Below are 19,190 nucleotides of genomic sequence, written 5' to 3' on the forward strand. Positions count from 1 at the left end.
GGAGCTTCTTCGGCCTCAGTCTTTTGTTTTATTGATTTTTAAGTAGATAGTGGAAAAATTGTTGAGGAGCACATGATAGTGGGGAGGGAGGAGGGGAATGGGAACTGTGCCTGGAACAGTGCTGCTTCAGGCTCAATCTTGCCGGGCTTTGCCAGGGAGAGGACGGCAGTGCTCGGCCTTACAGCATTTAAAGGGCATTTTCATCCTCAATGTTCTATACGTAAACTGAGCCAGTCCTACATCCCTCCCTCACAAGGAAAGACAGCATCAGCTTCCTGAGTTACAGAAAGGGCTGATGGAAGTGGGGGCAAGGCACTCAGTTTGCTCAGAAATGCTCCAGAAACTGATGGCAAGGCCAGGAGTTGAAACTGGCACTCATGTGTACCAACCCTGGGCTTCAAATATGAGTTTTTAAAATTATCCACTATTCCCTGGTTCTGTCTGTTCTCAGACAATACAGTCCCTTCTCCAGTACAGGTAAGAAACAATTAGCAGAGACTCAGTTTTTTTATGTACAAGGGCAACCACTGACTGCTTGAATTCTGGTAGTGTGAAAATCATACCTGGTTTCTTATTAAAATGCATTCCCTCTTGAGCTCTCAATCACCTACAAGTCATCCATTTGTCAACCCACTATTGGGATTTATACCCTTTTAAATTCTGGCCTAAGCTTGTTTTTTAGCAAGAGGATCTAGCAAATATCACCAGCCCTGCGACCTATTCAGTCCTGTGGCACAATAGCTCACAGCAAAAGCGCGATCTCCAATGGAGATATCACTTTGCAAATACACGCGCATACAAGGGGAGAGCTGCAAGCTGTGCTCAGCATATTCCATTTATAAAGATGGCTGACTCAACCAGATAAAATAACCCCAGTAGATTAATTTGCCATGAACAAATTGCTTAGCATAATATGAAGCTCAAAAGCTATTTAGCTGCTTTGCAGTTGATAACAGGCAGCTGGCTAGAAGGTCTCCTGTGATGAAGAGACAGCTTCCATGAAATTCTTAAAGATACTAAAATCTTCTCCTCCATGATATTTTTCAGGAAAAAACCCACAGCCTCTTCACTTCTTTTCTCACGTACTCCTTAAGCAGACTGATTTTTAATGAGGTACAGAGAAGTCTGCCTAAGCAAGACCTTCAGGATTTGGCATAGCATAAGCAAACATTCATTGTATTATACCATGCTGTGCAGAAATCTCTCTGTGTAGTGTATTAATGCCAGCTCTAGGGAAATTCACAATTCAAGAAATAGGACTGCAATAAGAAACACAAAGTAGATTTATCCCAGGTAAGATGACTAATGAGTTTCCTGAGGTTTAACGCTGGAAGAAACTTTCAGGCTTAAAATCACAGGTAATGTTATAATGCAGATTGCGTTGATGTGCTTCAAGTCACTTGCGGACAAGCAGTTTTCAGACTAGTTACCACATTTCAGCTACAAGTAAAAATACTCTCACCGTATTCAGTAACCATTATGAATGCAAACACCACCAGTGGCATTGTACAAAAGCCACATTAAATAATATTGCAGATCACTCTGCTGCTATTAAAGAGCTAGAGCACTCACCCAGCAATGCTGCTATTCCACATCCTTACTCCAGGCTAACCAAAGACTGTAAGAGAAACTAAGAAACTGCCCAAGTATGATCACTTCCAAAAAGATTCTCCACCCCTTAGTAACAGTAGGCACAGTCTACTTCTATGTGGAGAGTGGATAAAACTGCAGCGATATTGGAGATATTTAAACAGCCATCATGGAGTATCACCTGCTTGCTGTACACTGGACCACAGAACTCATTCTTGTCATTTCTTAAATGCAATAAGTGAACAAACTGTTTGACTACACCTTTGAAAAGTAATATCCTGGTTTTCTTTTCTTTTTCTCTGTGCTATCCTTGTGAAAGACTGTTTCAGTGGGTAAAGATTTACAGCTACAATGATATCACCCACCAACTCTTCCAGGTTAAGGTTTTGCGATTTAGAGGATGGAAATACACAAAAAAAGAGAAAATATCTTTGCACAAAGGAAAAATGGTGCCATTTTTTACAAGGCATTTAAAAAGGAAGCAAAAGCCACCACTTACCAAAGGCTCTGTCACATTCTCATTTGATTGCACTGTAAATGCAGAGGTATCCTAGATATAGAAATGAAAAACAATGATGCAAAAGTATTTGAGATGGAATGTTTGCAGGTGTCTATCAAAGACCTGATTTTTTTAATGGTTTATTCAGGTAAAGTCATAAGTAAATTCACATAGAATAAGATGACAGATAATCTAAATAGGTATTAATAATAATTATTAGTTAAGCACTATTAATATTAAAGACATTCCTTTTTCAGTTATATATTCTATGCTTCTAAACCATGCAATGTCATTAAAGGCAGTGAAAAACCCTTCATTAAATACATGTGAATTGCAAGGACTTTGTTTCAGGCACAATACACTTCGAAGTTGTGAAACTCGATCTTTTTTGCAGACTACATGTGCCCGTGCCTGAGGAGTACACTAGCTCTAAGCTACTTTCACATCTTCTTGATACTGGGCTTTTATTTGAATAGTAACTATAGTAATTATGGCTACAAAATTTTACCTGCATTAAGGCGGTACAAAAATGGAGATGTTTTCCAACATCTTACTCATTCAGAACCAATTAATTTGCAAAATATTGATGGGCCAAATCCTTTTCCTACTGCAGTGGGGGCATCAAATTTTTATTTCCCTGGGGGCAAACATTTTGCCTTAATATTAGAGGTGGCAGCCTTGAGCTTTGCCCCTTCCTTCTGGATCCTTTACTAATTTAAACGTCCTGGAGCAGAATGATTAAGCACTGGAAGACTCGTTTCCACCCTTGAATAAGCTCAGCTCTTTTGGGTGCTTTTAAAAAATGATGTACAGTGTGTGCTGTGGATGAGCCAGTCTCTAAAAGGACGCTGGAAATTAATGAGGTCCCAGGTTATCCACCTGAAATTTCGGATCTTGGCACAGCCCTGGAATTTGAAAGCATAAACAAGGTATCTTCACGCGCTGTATCTCTGCGATGCCTAACACAGAGTCTCAACATCTGCACAGCAGCAAACAAATAATTTAGGTTTAACTTTCAGATTAAAATATATCTTAAATGAAAATAAAGATGCAGGAACAAATAAAACTCATTTTATATATACACACGGAGAGTCACTGAAAGTATGTGAAACTGAGGAAGCCACGCTTTACAGGATTTTGGGATTGTGAGAAAAATCCACAAAAAAGCACAATAAAAAAGCTAAACCGGTCCTTTTAGGAGGAAAAAAAAAAATCAGTCCCTCTAAGGCAGTCGGATTTTTGCTATTAAATTCAGTCAGGCCAGGAGTACCAAGAGTATTAGCATCATTCTAATAACATCTAGGAATAATTTCTGAGAAGAGACAAGGTTTGGATTTGAGTCAGTATGACATTGTTGTGCAGCTCGTCTGTAGAACAGATTTCCTGAAATTGTACAGCCAGTCCTAATCCCTTCCTAACAGCACAGAAAAAAAATAATCTCAAAACATGTTTATTTCTTACCTGTGCAAATCCATTAAATGCTGCGCTGGATGCCTAAGTAGAAGTGAAGATCAGAACAAATTATCATTTGTTTACTAAATCACAACATGAGTCACAACATTTTTATTTTGCAAAATAAAAATGTAGGCCAGACATTAAAAAAAAAAAGAAAAAAATAATAAAATGAAGGGTAAGGCAGCAAGAAATTTGATGACAGTGCTACTTGATAACAGGTGTCACAGGCTTAAAGAAAACAACAAAAACAAAAAGCAGAGTAACTTAAGTATTTTTATTAAAAAATAATAATAAAAAAGACCAGATGCATTTAAGGTTAAACATATAAAACACAAAACCTGCGAGACACAATGTGCCTTCACAGTTCAAGGCTTCATTCACCATTTTGAAATGCATTTTCGTCAGCCTGCTTCATTGCACAGCTGAAGGGCACCACACTATGAACAGTTGCATGGCAATTTTTCAAAAAAAGAATAGCACAGGCTTAGGAGGGGCAGTGGGAAACACACAAATGGATTGTTTTTAAACGACAAGGTTATGCATGGCCTAAGGAACTCTTTGTCTAGACTAGGCTACACACTGGGGTAGGTACCTCTTCTTTATCAGCCTCAATTTCCTGGTACAACAATCCATATCTCCGGTTAGCAATTTCATCTTCAGATAAATCTGAGTTGTTGGTCTCATTGTCTTTAGGACTAGTTGAACTCTCGGTGCTAACATTTCTGGAATTTCCCATTTGAAACAGAGTCAAGGGTCTAGCTATCTCCTTGCTCGGTCCAGGATTGCTAACACCTGCCTGCTCCCCAGGCAAGCCTTGTTTTACTGGAGCCTCCTGACTTTTATTGCTTGTGCTCGCACCTACTTCTCCCCAGCTGTTATCAGTCCCTCCCAGGTCTTGTGTAGACCATTTATCACTAATGCCTAACCAAACATTTTCCATGTTACCTTCCTCTGAGTCTTGCTGCTTGGGGAAAAAGGGCCAATTATCCAGTCCATTGGCTTGGCCATCTGGCAGATTAGAAAACCCCCAGGAATCATTAGTAACTGTTGGATCCCAGTTTGCAAGCCAGGGGTCTGTTTCCAAGGCTTCAGGAACACCACTGCTACTAGGATGCTCTTCAGCAACTACTGCTGCTGCCCTACCTGTCACTTGGTCTTCTGCATTATCTAGGCAAGGATTACTGCAGCTTGTGCTAGCAGCACCAGCTGTCTCAGGCAGCAATGCCTGCTCTTTTTCAGCAGCAGCTTGACCTTCATCAGCAGCACTACCATTTGGGAGGAGGCTGATGCTATTGCCTTCAGTTCCTGTACCAGACTCTTCTGCACTGAATAATTCAGCATCACACAGAACATTTCCAGTATTTGTAGGGTCCTTTTCTGTGTGGTCAGTTACCTCTAGGTCAACATGTGCCATCATGTTTATACACTCCATGGATGTACTCTCTCCAGTACCATTGTCAGTTTGGTCTAAGCCATCCTCAAATGTCCTTTCATGGTCCTGATCCCAGATACCAAAGACTCTCTTAGGTTCAGTGCCAGTGTTTTCTACAGTTTTACAGTTGTCCCCTATTTTGTCCCCACCTTCCAGCCCTGTGCTCAACAATGGGATTTCTCCATCTGCCTCCTCAATGACACTGACCCCTTTGAATTCTTCTTTCCTAGGGTTTTCTAGGTTAGCACCACTACCTCTCCCAGCATCCCCACCATTATCTTCCAACTCATATAAATTTTCTACCTCTGCGCTGACTAAAATTTCAAGATCCGATTTTACTAAACCCTTATGAAGTTCTACCTCACTGTTTCCTTTGGTTTCACAACCTTGCTCTTCCAGTTCCTCTGTAACTTCTACCTCCTTGTAGTTAACAGCTCTGGTCTCTACCTTTTCACTTGGTTTGACACCTGCCCACTCTTCTTCCTCCTGCTCTGCTTCTTGCACATCACATGGGAGGGGTTCATCCAACAAGCTATCGGTTCCCAGGATGGGTGTCTCAAAACTGGTTATGGTCTCTAGAGGCTGATTGGTTACCGCATCTTCCCATGGGATATTTTTGGTATCCAGCTGGTCCTCCAGTGAAGTCCTCTGGTTTTCGTTTACAGAAGCTGACCCTTGTGCAGCATCCTCCTGCTCACCTACAGCAGGCCAAACACTAGCAGGCAGAGTACCCGTGGATTTGCTTGAGGTTTGCTCTGCCCCAGGGAAAAGCAAAGAATGGCCTGCAGTAATTTCCTGGCTGACACTGGGTGTGCTAACATCTAGGCCCCAGTTGAGTGAACCTAGATTAGTTTGAGATCTGTTAATATCTTCTGATGACCCACTGTTTGGGGTTTCCTCCATGATCAGGTTACACAGGGAAAGACTTTTTGAAGAATCAGGCTTTAAGCAGACAGAGAAGCAAAGAAAAAACACAAGATGAAAAAGATAAAGGTGGACTTGATGAGAAAACACAAAATTTATATTTTACTAGAGCAATTTTAATTAAAAGAATGAAAGTGACTAAATTAAGCCATTTAAGGAAAAGTTATGTGGTTTGCAACATTTGAAGGCAGTAGATTGCAATGTAAAAGAGCAGCAATGATAGGCAAAACCAGAAAACTATATTACACCACACTGATTAAAGCATGTCTCTAGAGTGGTTGCGGTTTTAGGGGGAGGTTTGCTTACCGGCTGCACCAATTCGCTGCTTGTCTGTATAAAAGAAAATCATACATATAAAACACAGAAAATAAGAACATGATTTACTTTGTTACAGCAGCAGTTCTTTAATTAGTAGCTCTCTAACCAGCAGCAGTTACCAAATTGCCATGGGGAAGAAGCAGCAGGTCCTCTCCTGCCACTCCACTGAAGACTAATCACAGGCCTCTGAATTTAAGCCACACTTCCAGCCTCTGGATTACATTATAAAAGAAGTTCTACATGTATGTTGAATATTCATCACACCTTGCTTTCCTCTGTGAGCCAGTGACATTTTTATCGCAGGTACCCTACTACATCTCAATCGTAAAGAAGGGGTTGCTTTGTGAGTTGATGAACAAGGAAGGAAGCAACCCAAGTGGCAGCGGAGCTTACTTGTATTTATACTAAGGCATCGCTGCATCACTCAGGCAGTGCAGACGGCCCTGAGCGTGCAGCTCTGGTTCTCCACCACCCTGTGCCACGCAGAGGCACTTACATCCACACAGAGTAAGGCATCGAGTCACAAAGCCTGCTGTCTACACTGCCACTTTGAACAGATACAAATGCTGCAAGGAAGATCAACAACTACTCTGCACTCAACTTATTGAGATAAACTTAGCAAAAGGTTGAGTATCCCTAATTTCAAACATTTAGCTGTGAAGCTCACTACTTACTCTTTTTTTTTTAAACTAGAGCAAAAGAGGAAAATAATTATAATACAGAATACATATATAATATTAACAAGCTATAAATAAAACTGTGTGAAAGGAAGACATTGATAAAGCCATCTAACATAAGCTTAGAGCAATAAATTCAAAACATTTCTGGGTCATTTTAGCTGGTCTAGATATTGGCAGCCTTGAAATTTTGGCTAGCCAAATTTCCGGCTTTATTTAACCTTTCCCAATAGAAAGAGATGAGCATTTAATATACATCACATATGCCATGTGTTCACAAAACAGTGCTGCAAATGTGAATGCATGAGAAGCGTCCACAGATTTCTGTGCTGGCTGAAGCTGCAAAAGGTCAAAAATGAGCGTATCAGGCTCCATGTCAAGCCAACACAGCTATCTCCATGACATAAAGTCAAAAGAAAGCTCACAAAAATGAGTTGTTTTCTTCCTGCAGATCATTGTACCTGATTTGGCACCAGGAGGAAGAAGGAAGGATTGATGCAGTTTCCTAAAGTAGCAGCTTCTTTTGTGAACAACTCCAGTTCAATGTGTGCCCACAAAGACAAGCTAATTTCTCTCTTCACTCCTGCATTTTGAGAAAATGGTTGTCCATTGGGTTAAAGTCCTGAGGGACTACACCTTCAAATAATTAAGACAGTGACTAGCATCCATTCCTACCCTCTAATAGCTGTAAATTCAGGCATGAGAATAAAAACAACACACACTTCGCTATAATGATTGTGAATCTTACTAGCCTAGACTTCTGACATAATTTTGGTTTTGTAGGCCAAACAACAGAGGTTATTTTTTGTTGTTGTGCATTTTAAACGATCCCCAGTGGCTTCATATACTTGAAAGTGTTTGTGATGGTCTGTAAATTCTTTGTCTTGGCTTTTGGTAAAAACATTATAAATCTGAGTTTAGGGTGTAACAAAATCAGAGGCACAGAAATATCCCAATTCGCAATGATAAATGTCAGGCTTACCGTCCATAGATCCCATGGCAATGTCTGAAAAAAGGAGCAGAAAAAAGAGGCTTTAGAAAAATACTGTTCATATACTACATGCTACATAACTGTGTGCATTAACTAAAAAGACAGAAATTATTTATATGCATATTTATTACACGTATATATTTTATGTATTAGTGCGTGTGTGTGCGCATGCGTACATATCTGCATATGCTTTTTGGTCAAAAGGGATGGGCAGTATGCAATGAATTGTGGTGTTTCCCACTTCAAAGCAGTCGTTTCTTCCCAACAAACTCACACCACTGCGTGCTTGAGTAACAGCCAGATTCTGAGCTGGTGACTGAATGACTTTCAATGGGTACAGGAGTCTCTGCAAAGTGTAAGCTTTAAAGAGTTTATATGGGTCAGGTTTTTAGCCAGATAAAAAATGGTCCAGCTATCCACTGAGAACAAGTGGGTTTTCCCATAACTCCAGCACCAGGAAGGAAAATGGCATGCTTTTTGGGAAAGAAAACAAGAAAGTTGATGAATGTTTTAATTTTCTCGTTCAGTCCATTAAGTATTTAACGTTAGTGACCTCTCAGCAGAAAAGCTGAATGGACAGATGAAAGAAAAGCAGCAGACTTCATGCCAAATATTAATACCCCCCCCCCCCATGGAAAGGAACTCTGCTGGTAGGTCTTAAAAGCTGTCTGAGATACTTCAAAACATATCTACTATATTCACACCTAGGTTAAAGTCCATGAAAAACAGAAACTAAAGACGTTCATAAAGTAAAACATAAAACTGTTCCTGAAATATTTGCAAATGTTAAATGTGACATCTAACATTTGCCTAAGAGAAAGGATTGCTGCATTTAGCTTCTTGCCTGCTTCTTATTTTATAAGGACAGAATGTCTCTCTGAACAACTTCTGCTTTCACAAACAAAAGACACAGTAATAACTCACTACTCAGATTTACAGGAAATTAACATCAACAGCCATTTCTCAATCAGTTTAATTTTGTTTAAGTCCAGGTACGTGCTTCTTCAGTGGATGTAATTCACAAGTGTACCTGCCTACTCCGCTGTAACATTATTAGCTGAACATTCAAGCTTTAAGGAAAAATGACAGGTCTCTTTCTTATAGCGCTAACTGGTGCAGACTCTAGATATCCTACAGACTTCCATGGAAGGACAGAGTGCTGATTTTTCATTTTTTCATTTTCCTTTTCATTGCTGATGAGGCTTTGAGAATGAGGGGGAAGGAACATACTGAGGGAAAGGCGACAGACCACAGCTAGCAAACGGAGGCGAGGGCCAGGCACGTTTAGAAGGGCCACGTCTGAAGCAGTCAGAGAAACAGAAAAGCAAGTGAGGAAGGGCAGACTGGGGCTCACTTACTGTGATGCGATCACCCTGGCAGAGCAGTGGAGGGAGGTAATTAATTAAATGATCAATAGGGAAGTCACGCCAGGCCTCCAGAGGCATCATGGCACAGACAACTACTCCTGTCTTCATGTCACTACTTCAGCACAATTTGCTGAAGGGAAAATATCCATGACTGAGGCAAAAACTATACCCATATAGAACGGCCACTTAAGTCTTTCTTCTTAATCTCCCTGCAAAGTAGCACAGGGCTTTCCAAAGACTGCGACCAGTGACTTCATTCTGTCTGTGCTGCCATAGCAATGACCCTGCCACATCCAGTGAGACCAAGACACAGACTGCAGGGCTGTCTTCCCTTCTTCTAAAAACACGGTGCTCTCACTCATCCACACGTTCCTGTGGACCATCCTTTCTCAAATATATGTGGGGAGGAAAAGTGAAAGGAGAGGAGAGGCTGAAGGCACTCAGTGAATGCTTGCTATGCACCTAGATGAAAAAATACAATGTACTTTTCTACACTGAATTATATTCTGTATTTCATGGTACAGCTGAATCTAAACCAACTCCTTACCACTAAAGCAATAAACTCTTCTACAATAAGTATAATATGATGTCAGGACAAACATGCTCTGTCACAAAAGTTAAATGTCTTTGGTTTAATGACCCCACTGATCTAATTAGTGTTATTACAAGACAAGCTGAAAGTGTAGAGTTAGCAAAGTCACAGCTAGAGTTTTCTGTCATACTGAATGTCAAAGAATTTCCTTCCCCTTCCCTGTTTAGAGGGAGCAAGAAAAACAACAAGAAAGATGCACAAAGCCTCTGTTATAATTAAACACTCCTCCTAGCAAACCACAATGAGAAATTTCAGCTAATGTTCAGAGTGCTGACAATACACTGTTTATCTGTCAGTGCATAACCCAGAGATCACTACAGATCTCATTATATAACTAGGACGGCACACCAAATAAGAAATTAACTGAGGAAAAGAACAGCAGAGAACCAGGACTATCTCAGCCTTAAAGCTTCTTGTCTTCTCACTCCTTTCCCAGTGTTGCATTCCTAAACAGCTGATTAGTCCTCTCATGTCTCACAGTATAACCCAGGTTAGTGATAGCCACAGGGATAAAAGATTTTGCTAACAGTGTGTTAATATTTTGAAGAGTCAAAGCCAGGTCATAAAAATTGTCAGAAAAACAGGCGTTGGAGAATTACAATGTGGGCACTAAAAGTTATTCTAAAGATGGAAAATATCGGCATGCTGAAGTCAAGGCCAAGGTACCAGCAGCCATTCTCATTGGTGGACATCTCATTTTACCACTTGACAATTTCTGCTCCTTCCAGTACATCATCAACTACAGGGTTACTGAGGGGGAAAGACAGATGGCTGACAGGAGCTGCTCACGAAGATCAAGTTTTTCAGACACTGCAGATACACCACTCATTAGTACGAGGCAAATCTTTGCTACCAAACAGCACATTGCATCTATATGCTTTGCCTACCTCAAGGCAAAGAGATACCTGAGACATGGGTGAATGAGTAACTCCTGTTGATACAACTTCTGGCTTGAAAGGGTCGAAGTCCAGATCTAGCAAAGATTCCTCTTTCTTAGCTTCAGGAACTTCATTCTGTTAGAAAAGAAACATAAGTCTTGAAAAACTCATCTTTCAAAAGCTGCCCTGGACAGCAAAATATTAAGAGGCCCAAGAAAAAAAAAAAATTACATCACAGACTTTCTAGCTACAGTGCAAGCCAGGAAGGGAGGAAGTTCTGAAGACTTTCCTGAGCTCGAGTGTAACTTTTAATTTTATTTTTATGAGCTTCACTCTTATGATGCCTTTGTTCTCTATGTAGTGCAGCTTTGCCTTTTCAGGCTAAACAAATCGCAGCCCTTTTGAAAAAGTGCTGAGTGTTCACCGTTTGACTGTGAAGGCCCTTTTAAAGTGCTTTGAGTCAGACATCAAAATTAAGAACTACATAAATGGCACCCAATGTCCATACGTTCTAATAAGCGAATCTCTCCCCAAACACAAACATTAGTAAAAAGCCAATATAGAAGGACATAAGTGCATTTGAATTAAATTTCAATTCTGAACATGAATACCAATTAACATTTAATGCTGTCCTTAGCTCTAAACTTCAGGAAACATCTTACGTAACACTAACTAAATCTTGCTACACTGATCTGCTCTTACAAAACTGGATTACATAGTAGAGCCTTTTTTGTTTGCAATTAATGAATTAGCCAAGGCCTCTGAGGTCACTATAAATATATAGATTGGTTCAATGGGCTACAGGTCTTTCCCTCTGTAAAGTAACACGAACAAATAATTAGTGTGCTCCAACATTAGTGTGAAACTGTACCTGAGTTTTAATTATCATTAATGATAAATATTCTAGGCAAGCATCTTTGTTTTGGTAACAAGGCTAGTACTGCCTACTGCTAGTTGCTCAGTGTTTATTAAATAGTTGGAAAAGCTTGTCTTTTGATGTACAGAATATATAGACAGTAAAGTATTCATTAGAATGCTATTTTGAAAAGTGTTCAAATTGGAAATGATACCATAGGAAATTATTTGTACACATACATTCACATATAATCTTATGTAAGAACGGTAACACAGGATCAGACCACATAGCCCAATGTCCTGTTCCTGACTGTGACCGAAGTGTACACCTAATAAACAGGGCAGTCATAAGAACAGCAAAACTAGGAGATAATAATAATAAAAATGATGATGCTGGTAATAAAATAAACAAACAAAGCCTTTCTATTATTAAAACATCTAAGAGTGTAAACTTTCCAAATTAGTGTTACTATTGGTAAACGAATGTTCAAATGTAGGTAATTAATGGCTTCCATATGCCACAAGACACCTGAGCTCTCTGTGTCACCTGAAAATGTGATCAAAATAGCTCCTCAGCTCCCATGCTAGGAATGACAGAGTGACCTGGAACACTCCAGTCTGGAAGAGGAGTGCTAGGGGTGATGTGAGCGGAGTTTACACCAGCGTGAGAGGCACAGGGGTTTAGCAGCTCCACGACTCCTCCAAAGCAGGAAGGCAGGTGGCAGTGAAGTTAATGGGGGCAGATGTGGAATAAAGAAAAGGTGGTGGTGCTCCATGTGGCACAGAGTTCAGCTAGGGACCTCCTTGCCATTGGGTAGTGTGAATGCAAAAAATTTACATATGCTGAAAGACTGAACAAACTTGTGGCAAAGCAGTCTGTTGAGGATTATTAAATACATAGAAATTATGTTGAGGAAGCCCCTGAGCTGCAAATGGCTGGAGGCTGGGAGACTATAGGAGAATCACAGAATCATAGAATAGTTTGGGTTGGAAGGGACCTCTAAAGGTCATCTAGTCCAACCCCCCTGCTGTGGGCAGGGACATCTTCAACTAGATCAGGTTGCTCAGAGCCCCGTCCAACCTGACCTGGAATGTTTCCAAGGATAGGGCGTCCACCACCGCTCTGGGCAATCTCTTCCAGTGTTTCACCACCCTCAGCGTAAAAAATTTCTTCCTTCTATCTAGTCTAAATCTACCCCCCTCTAGTTTAAAGCCATTCCCCCTTGTCCTGTTGCAACAGGCCCTGCTAAAAAGTTTGCCGCCATCTTTTTTATAAGCCCCCTTTAAGTACTGACAGGCTGCAATAAGGTCTCCCCAAAGCCTTCTCTTCTCCAGGCTGAACAACCCCAACTCTCTCAGCCTTTCTTCATAGGACAGGTGTCCCATCCGCCTGATCATTTTTGTGACCCTCCTCTGGACCCGCTCCAACAGGTGGTGTAAGGAATACCAACTTTTTTTGCCTTGTTTTATATTCTTCCCTTGGCTTCTGCTTTTGGCTACTGGTGATGACAAATAACTAGATAACTGGTCTGACACACTGAAGCCAGTGTTATGGTCTCACATTTCAACAAGTCAAAACCAAAACATCCCTCCCCACCAGTAACCAGTATTACATTCATTCTGTCATGCCTTTCATCTGATGTATTTAGATTTCATCACATACGCCCTTGAGGCACTAGTACTCATATGCTGATAATAAAATGTACGTACATCATACAGCTTGATGAAACAACACAGCATTAGCTATCATATAATCAGAAATGGATGGAGATGGAAAAGTTAATTATCTTTCAGTGAGGTTCAAGAATGAAGTTGTTACTTGTGAGGACTGAATCAAATGAATAGGAGTCTCACTTAGGCCATGCGAGATGACAGCTAAGGTATCTGTAGTGACAGGGTACTTACTGATCGCTGAGTGCAAATATTCATCCGTTACCCTCAGACCAAAATGAAGAGAACACTTGTCATAACGTTAGGAACAAAGGCCCAAAAAAACATACAGAGTAACTGAGATATCACATTAGATGGAGATTTAGGAGAAACAGGAACCTCAGGAAATCCCTCGATAATGGACAAAGCTGTGACAGGAAGGTCTGCCAATCATCCTGTGTTAATTCCACCATAGCATGATGAAGCATGAATAAATGCCGCATTTGAAAGAGGTGGCTGTGGCAGAAGCAAGGCTGTACCTCTCAGAGGACATGTATGCACAAGGGATGGAGAAGGCACAAGAAACCTGCAAGGACCACCAGAACTGCCACCACTCTGCACACAGTCTGTACAAGCCTTAAAATAGCCCTGGCAGATATGGGTTGTTCACTCCAGAGCTGTCAGACACACTCAGACACGTTAAGTACCTGGAGGGGGCATATTATAAAGGCCTACAGTGTCCAAGCTAGTAACTGGACACTAGGGAGCAATGTGATGTGAAAAAAATGAGATAAAGCAAGGAACACTCATTTCTAAATGATCCTTTCATCCGGTCACCCAGATATCACATCTTCTCACCTCTTTCTTTTACTTAGCAGTAATTAAATCCATTCTTGACAATGAATAAACTGGAAGTGTGAGCTGCTTTGTTGAATCAGGGCCAAAATATTCAACAGCATCAAGCAGAACTGTCTTTCAGCATCTTGCACAACACCGAATGCATTAGTACTGCTTGGTAAAGAAAGATGAACAACAACAATTACAGGCTATTTGTGTTCCAGAGGAGAAAACTGTTTGGCCTGTTTGTAATCCTCTCTGAAACATGGGATTAAAGCAGCAAAGCTCTATTCATCAGCCTGTTGGTTTTGTGCCTCCGTGTGAGCACAGTGCCAGGGACACCAGCGGCGGTCCTTTGGGAAGTCCTGCACCATTAGACAGCTTTGCAGGCTCAATAGCTTCCTCCATACTGCCCAACAAGAGCTCTGGGAGATGTCACAAGCACCAAGAGCTTATGTTTGCTGTCCATGTTTTCTGTGGATTTCATACAATAGATTTTCAATAACTGGTTCTCTTACAGAAGGATATAAAACCTATACATCACACTATTTAGGTATGCCTGTACATACTCAGAGATCTCAGATACAGTAAGGACGCTTTAGTGATGGGGGTGGGTTTTGCGGAGGGAGAAGTGCAGATGATTCATGAGAAGGTGGCCAGGGAATAGCTTAGGTCATTCCCAGGTCACTGACTGTGGAGGGGGGAGGGACATAAATCACTCACTGAAGGGAGATCAATTTTTCCTTGAGAGACAAGGGAGAGATTTCAGTTCTCAGGAGCACGCCCCACCTTGATTATGCCATTCCATTTTTATACCAATCTCTCGCAGAAAGGATGTAAAGATTCTGGAAATGTGACTTGCACCCATTTAAAGCCCCGTTCCAGTGTGAGCTCTTAATGGAAAAGCAAACCGGTTCCATTTCTGCCTCCCTTGCTGGCCTGACAGGTGAAGGTTAGGTGGATACAGCATTTAATGCAGGAGGCCACATCTAGCACAGGTTACACCGACTCTTACCACTCATGTCAAGGCTCACGCTGCCAGAGTGGTAACTCCCATGAAGTCAGGGTGCAATCATGCAACAGACCTGCAACCTCCCTTCAAGGGAGATGCCATTGATTCTTTAATTGTACGGGGACTTAACTATAAATAACTCTCTTCTCTTCCAAATAGATCCCTATGGATGGCAATGCCTTTTTCTCCCCTCCACAAGAAAACAAAACATCACATGTTCAAATTCTCTAAAATAATTTTGTTTTGCATTGCTGTGCCTACATTATCCTGTGTTGCCAAATGAATTAGTACAAAACCAGTAATTCACATGAAAACAAAAATTCATAAACATTCTGCATAAGCTTCAGATCTGCATATTTCTCCCCAGTTTATCAGACGCAGGCTCAGATTTCAGAGTTGTAATTACTGTAACAGAAAGGGTCCATTATTGAACAACCAGCAGTTACCATAACTGCATAAAAGCCGAATAACCGAATACATATTATACAGACTTATTTTACACAACTGTGGCTTTTCTGTTTGTTATATGCAATTTTAAAAAAAATTATAATTTCATAATAATGGGATAAAAGTAATTTTGATCACTTCTCTGCTGTGTAACTAATGTTTCTATGAGTCAAAACCAAGTGAATGAATAATCTATCTGGAGCAGCCTTTTATACCTGCAAAAAGTTGATTAAAACAGCCAAGTTCCTTTTTTTTTTAAATCACTCAAAAGAAAAAAGGAATACTTTTATGATTTTGATGGAAGAAACAGAAATAATGAAGGATCACTGTAAAGTGCCACTTGAGATGCTTAGGATTAGAAGAAAAGCATCTTAAATGAACACTCAGCTTGCAATGCAACCTGGATGCAGTTAAATCTCAAACATGGCTGCTTTGCAGTATTTTTAGCCAGGCCTCTCAGGAAATCTCTCATTTTTTTTCAATGTGTTAGCAATGTTAGCCCTTTTGAGTGATTATGTGTGGCCTATTCAAAGATAAAATACCATATGTGTCACCCTTTCAAGAGAACTTAAAATGGTAATTGTGCCTCTGCCTTCTACCTGTACCCTCCTCCTTCGTCCCCATGGAGTTCAGCCCCAAGGCCACTATCCTGGTGAACTTAGGGTGATTGCAAGATTGGACCCATACACCATCCCCTGAAGCTTACCTGTGATGGGGTCGTCACATTGATTTCTGGGACAAAGTTGTCGTCAAATAAGTTAATGATGTTCTCCTGTTGCAACTCCTTTGTTGGTGTGAGCTTAGGCAGTGGTGGGACTGGCGGACCTTTCCTCAGCTAGGCAGACAGCAAAAATGTCACAGACTAGTTCAGGGATAAAAGAAAGAGCTTTAAGCTAGACCTAAACAATTTGTGTTAGGTTTTTATCTCTGCTGCTTCACCTTAAATGTGGGAATAAGCCATGGGTTGAAAGGAACTGTTTGGTTGTTCACCACCAAATGCCTTGAAATAAACATTGTGGGAAAAGCAAAACAACTCTATGTTTCAAACTCATTCCAACTCAAGGGTTAAGATTTCATACAAAAGCATTTCTTGGCAGATTTTTTTCTGCTGTGACGGGCACACAGTGCAAGATACTTCCTCTCCTATGCAGCTCATAGTTGGAAGGGTGATGCTGCGCAGAACCAGGCCTCTGTAGCTTTTTGGCTTCCTAAGTTCATTCCTGTTTAGCTTTGCGATTTTGTACCTGCCCACCTGTCGCTACCTTTAAAGCCTACTTAATGCTAAGACCATATCATTTCTGGGAACCACAGCACCATTTTGGGGGACCAGAGGAAACAAGTGTGCTCACATGTAACTAAATGCAAAACTAAATTTCTTCTGATGTTCTCCCACCACAGAAATAGCAATCAGCACGTAAGCTATCCCAGTTCTGAAAACATCAGTAACATCAACCCCAGTCTTTGATATGTTCACGAAGTATCACATATAGCTCTTATGCTACAGATGAAACTGATGCATGAAACTGATTCTTATTTCACCGATACTGGTGAGAATAGAAATTACACCAGTGACTCCAACAGTGTCAAACTTCTCAATCCAGTGTTAACAACAACAAATAAGCTTTTAATTATCAGTAGTTATCACAGCAGTCTTTAAGCTAGCTCTATTATTTACTGTTTCAGAGGTTGGCCAGACCAGTGATACTCACTGGCTAATTTTTTTCCAGGGTAAGCAAAAATTTTAAGATGAATGAAGAGCAGAAACATATAATGTACTGAAATTCATGAGAAGGTTTTAGAAATAGGTTTTTCAAACTATCACTGCTAACACTTCTTAAGAAGTGTTTTGCTTTGTCACCACAAGTCCCCTCAGTTCACCGGGCACCTTAAATTTTCTTCATTCCCTCTTACATAAAAACCACTTTGCACCCATGCTTGTGACACAGGGATGAACAACCAATGAACAGAACAGAGTCCAACAGAGCCAGTGGCCTCCCTGTCATTTCTCAGTCACACAACCTAATGAAAAATCCACTATGTACATCATCTCAGCTATCTTTTACTGCAAAACAGGCCAGTTTCTCCTGTTAGGTTTCCGCTTACCTGTGTGGGTGACTTAGGCCGGGCTGGTGCCGGAGATGCTGGTGCCAGCATATGATTGGGACTAGCAGTAGGGCTAGGCAGGGGAGAGACCTCCTCTGGCGGTGACGGAGTTTTTGCAATGCGGAGTGGACCTGAATCACTAGACAGAAACAAAGCAATGGCGAGGACATACATATCATGCTGACTTATCACCTTGACAGTTTGATGCAATAGTTGAGCTGCATCCCTGATGTAATGCCAGTGACCACAAAATGCAGTACACACTGGAGATGAACCGAGCCATTATATAATGGCTAAAACTAAAACTGCAATTAAATGCAATTAAAATTCAGTGACCTACAGTGTCAAAAGAAGTTTTAATTTTGAGTGATCTTGATTTTTGGAACATCTGTTTACCGGATCATTATAACTTGAGGAAAGCAGAGTACCTGCATTTTTTCAGATTCTGTATTTGAAATAGTGTTTCATGTATAAGTTTGTAACTATCATAAAATGTGAGATGGAATTATTGTCTTCATTTCACACAGTTCTCAGAATAAAAAGCTCTAAAGATAAAAATCTCAGGGGAAGGCATAACAATGAATAATGCAAATCATTTTAAAAGCTCAGCAACTTCAGAAAGGTTCCAATAAAATAAAGCACAACCAAGATTATTATAAGGATATCACTATTTAGAGGGATGACTCACCACAACTATAAACAAGCAGTAGTCAAGTGACTTCAACAGAGCTCTGCTGATACTAAGAAAAGATCTGATGAAGTCCTGAGAAAGGATCTGCCCTTCCCATGCGAGGACCTGGTACAAACACTGAGACATACTCAGCTACCTAGAAATGCTGAAAGCTTACAACTCGCGGAGGCTATAAACTACAGCACTCAACAACCACAGTACTTGGTAAGAGAAGAGCGACTCCTACACATCTTCAGGGAGAACAGGAGCACTACCTGATTGAGGAGACCACATCATAAACGTGTTCCTAACGCTAACACAAGCAAAAGTTGTTCTTTGGAAAGGACAGACTTAGCTCACACTCACCACCTCTTTCTGTGGAAATATTAAAAAAGAAAAAATAAGCAGTTATTAAGAAATTTCTTTCCCAGGTACAATATTTGCCTTCAGGATAGAGTATTTAGTAGCATACAAGTTTTTAAGATGTTTCTTTTTATACAGTTCTTTAAAGGAAAGATTAGGTACTATACTTGTCTAGTAACTACTTCTCATGCATCTAAAAAGGAAAGCTGTTTTATCTTACAAAGACCTACTCCTGAGTAGTCTTTTAGAGCACCATAACTAATAATGGAAGTCAAAATCTATCCAGATTTTCACATAAGGCTCTGTGAACAGTACAGCAAAAGAGAGTAACATGGTAACTAAAAAAATAATGTATTTTTAAAAAGCATTTTAAAAATAAGTTAAGATGATCACATGGCATTAACCTATGTTTACTCATTTGCAGCAAGATTTTTTTTTTCTCTCATTGATGGAAAGAGTAATTCAGTGGGAATGAGCATGTGCATGCTGGACATGGTCTAGGAGAAAGAGGTGGCCAAAATACCTGTTTA

General features: G+C 40.5%; 1 protein-coding gene across 1 annotated transcript in view; it reads right to left on the reverse strand.

Moving 5' to 3' along the window:
* Positions 1-19,190, reverse strand: part of AMPH (amphiphysin) — a gene marked incomplete at its 5' end in the record, with an annotated part of 68,361 nt that overhangs the window by 19,229 nt on the left and 29,942 nt on the right. Inside the window, 8 exons of the mRNA XM_009321901.1 lie at positions 6-20; positions 2,090-2,140; positions 3,551-3,583; positions 6,207-6,230; positions 7,878-7,901; positions 10,751-10,858; positions 16,231-16,359; positions 17,628-17,766. Of these exons, the coding sequence (XP_009320176.1) occupies positions 6-20; positions 2,090-2,140; positions 3,551-3,583; positions 6,207-6,230; positions 7,878-7,901; positions 10,751-10,858; positions 16,231-16,359; positions 17,628-17,766 (523 nt within the window). The remainder of the gene's footprint in view (positions 1-5; positions 21-2,089; positions 2,141-3,550; positions 3,584-6,206; positions 6,231-7,877; positions 7,902-10,750; positions 10,859-16,230; positions 16,360-17,627; positions 17,767-19,190) is intronic.

The sequence above is a fragment of the Pygoscelis adeliae genome, unplaced genomic scaffold, assembly GCF_000699105.1.
Source record: "Pygoscelis adeliae isolate BGI_AS28 unplaced genomic scaffold, ASM69910v1 Scaffold194, whole genome shotgun sequence".
Taxonomy (NCBI): Eukaryota; Metazoa; Chordata; class Aves; order Sphenisciformes; family Spheniscidae; genus Pygoscelis; species Pygoscelis adeliae.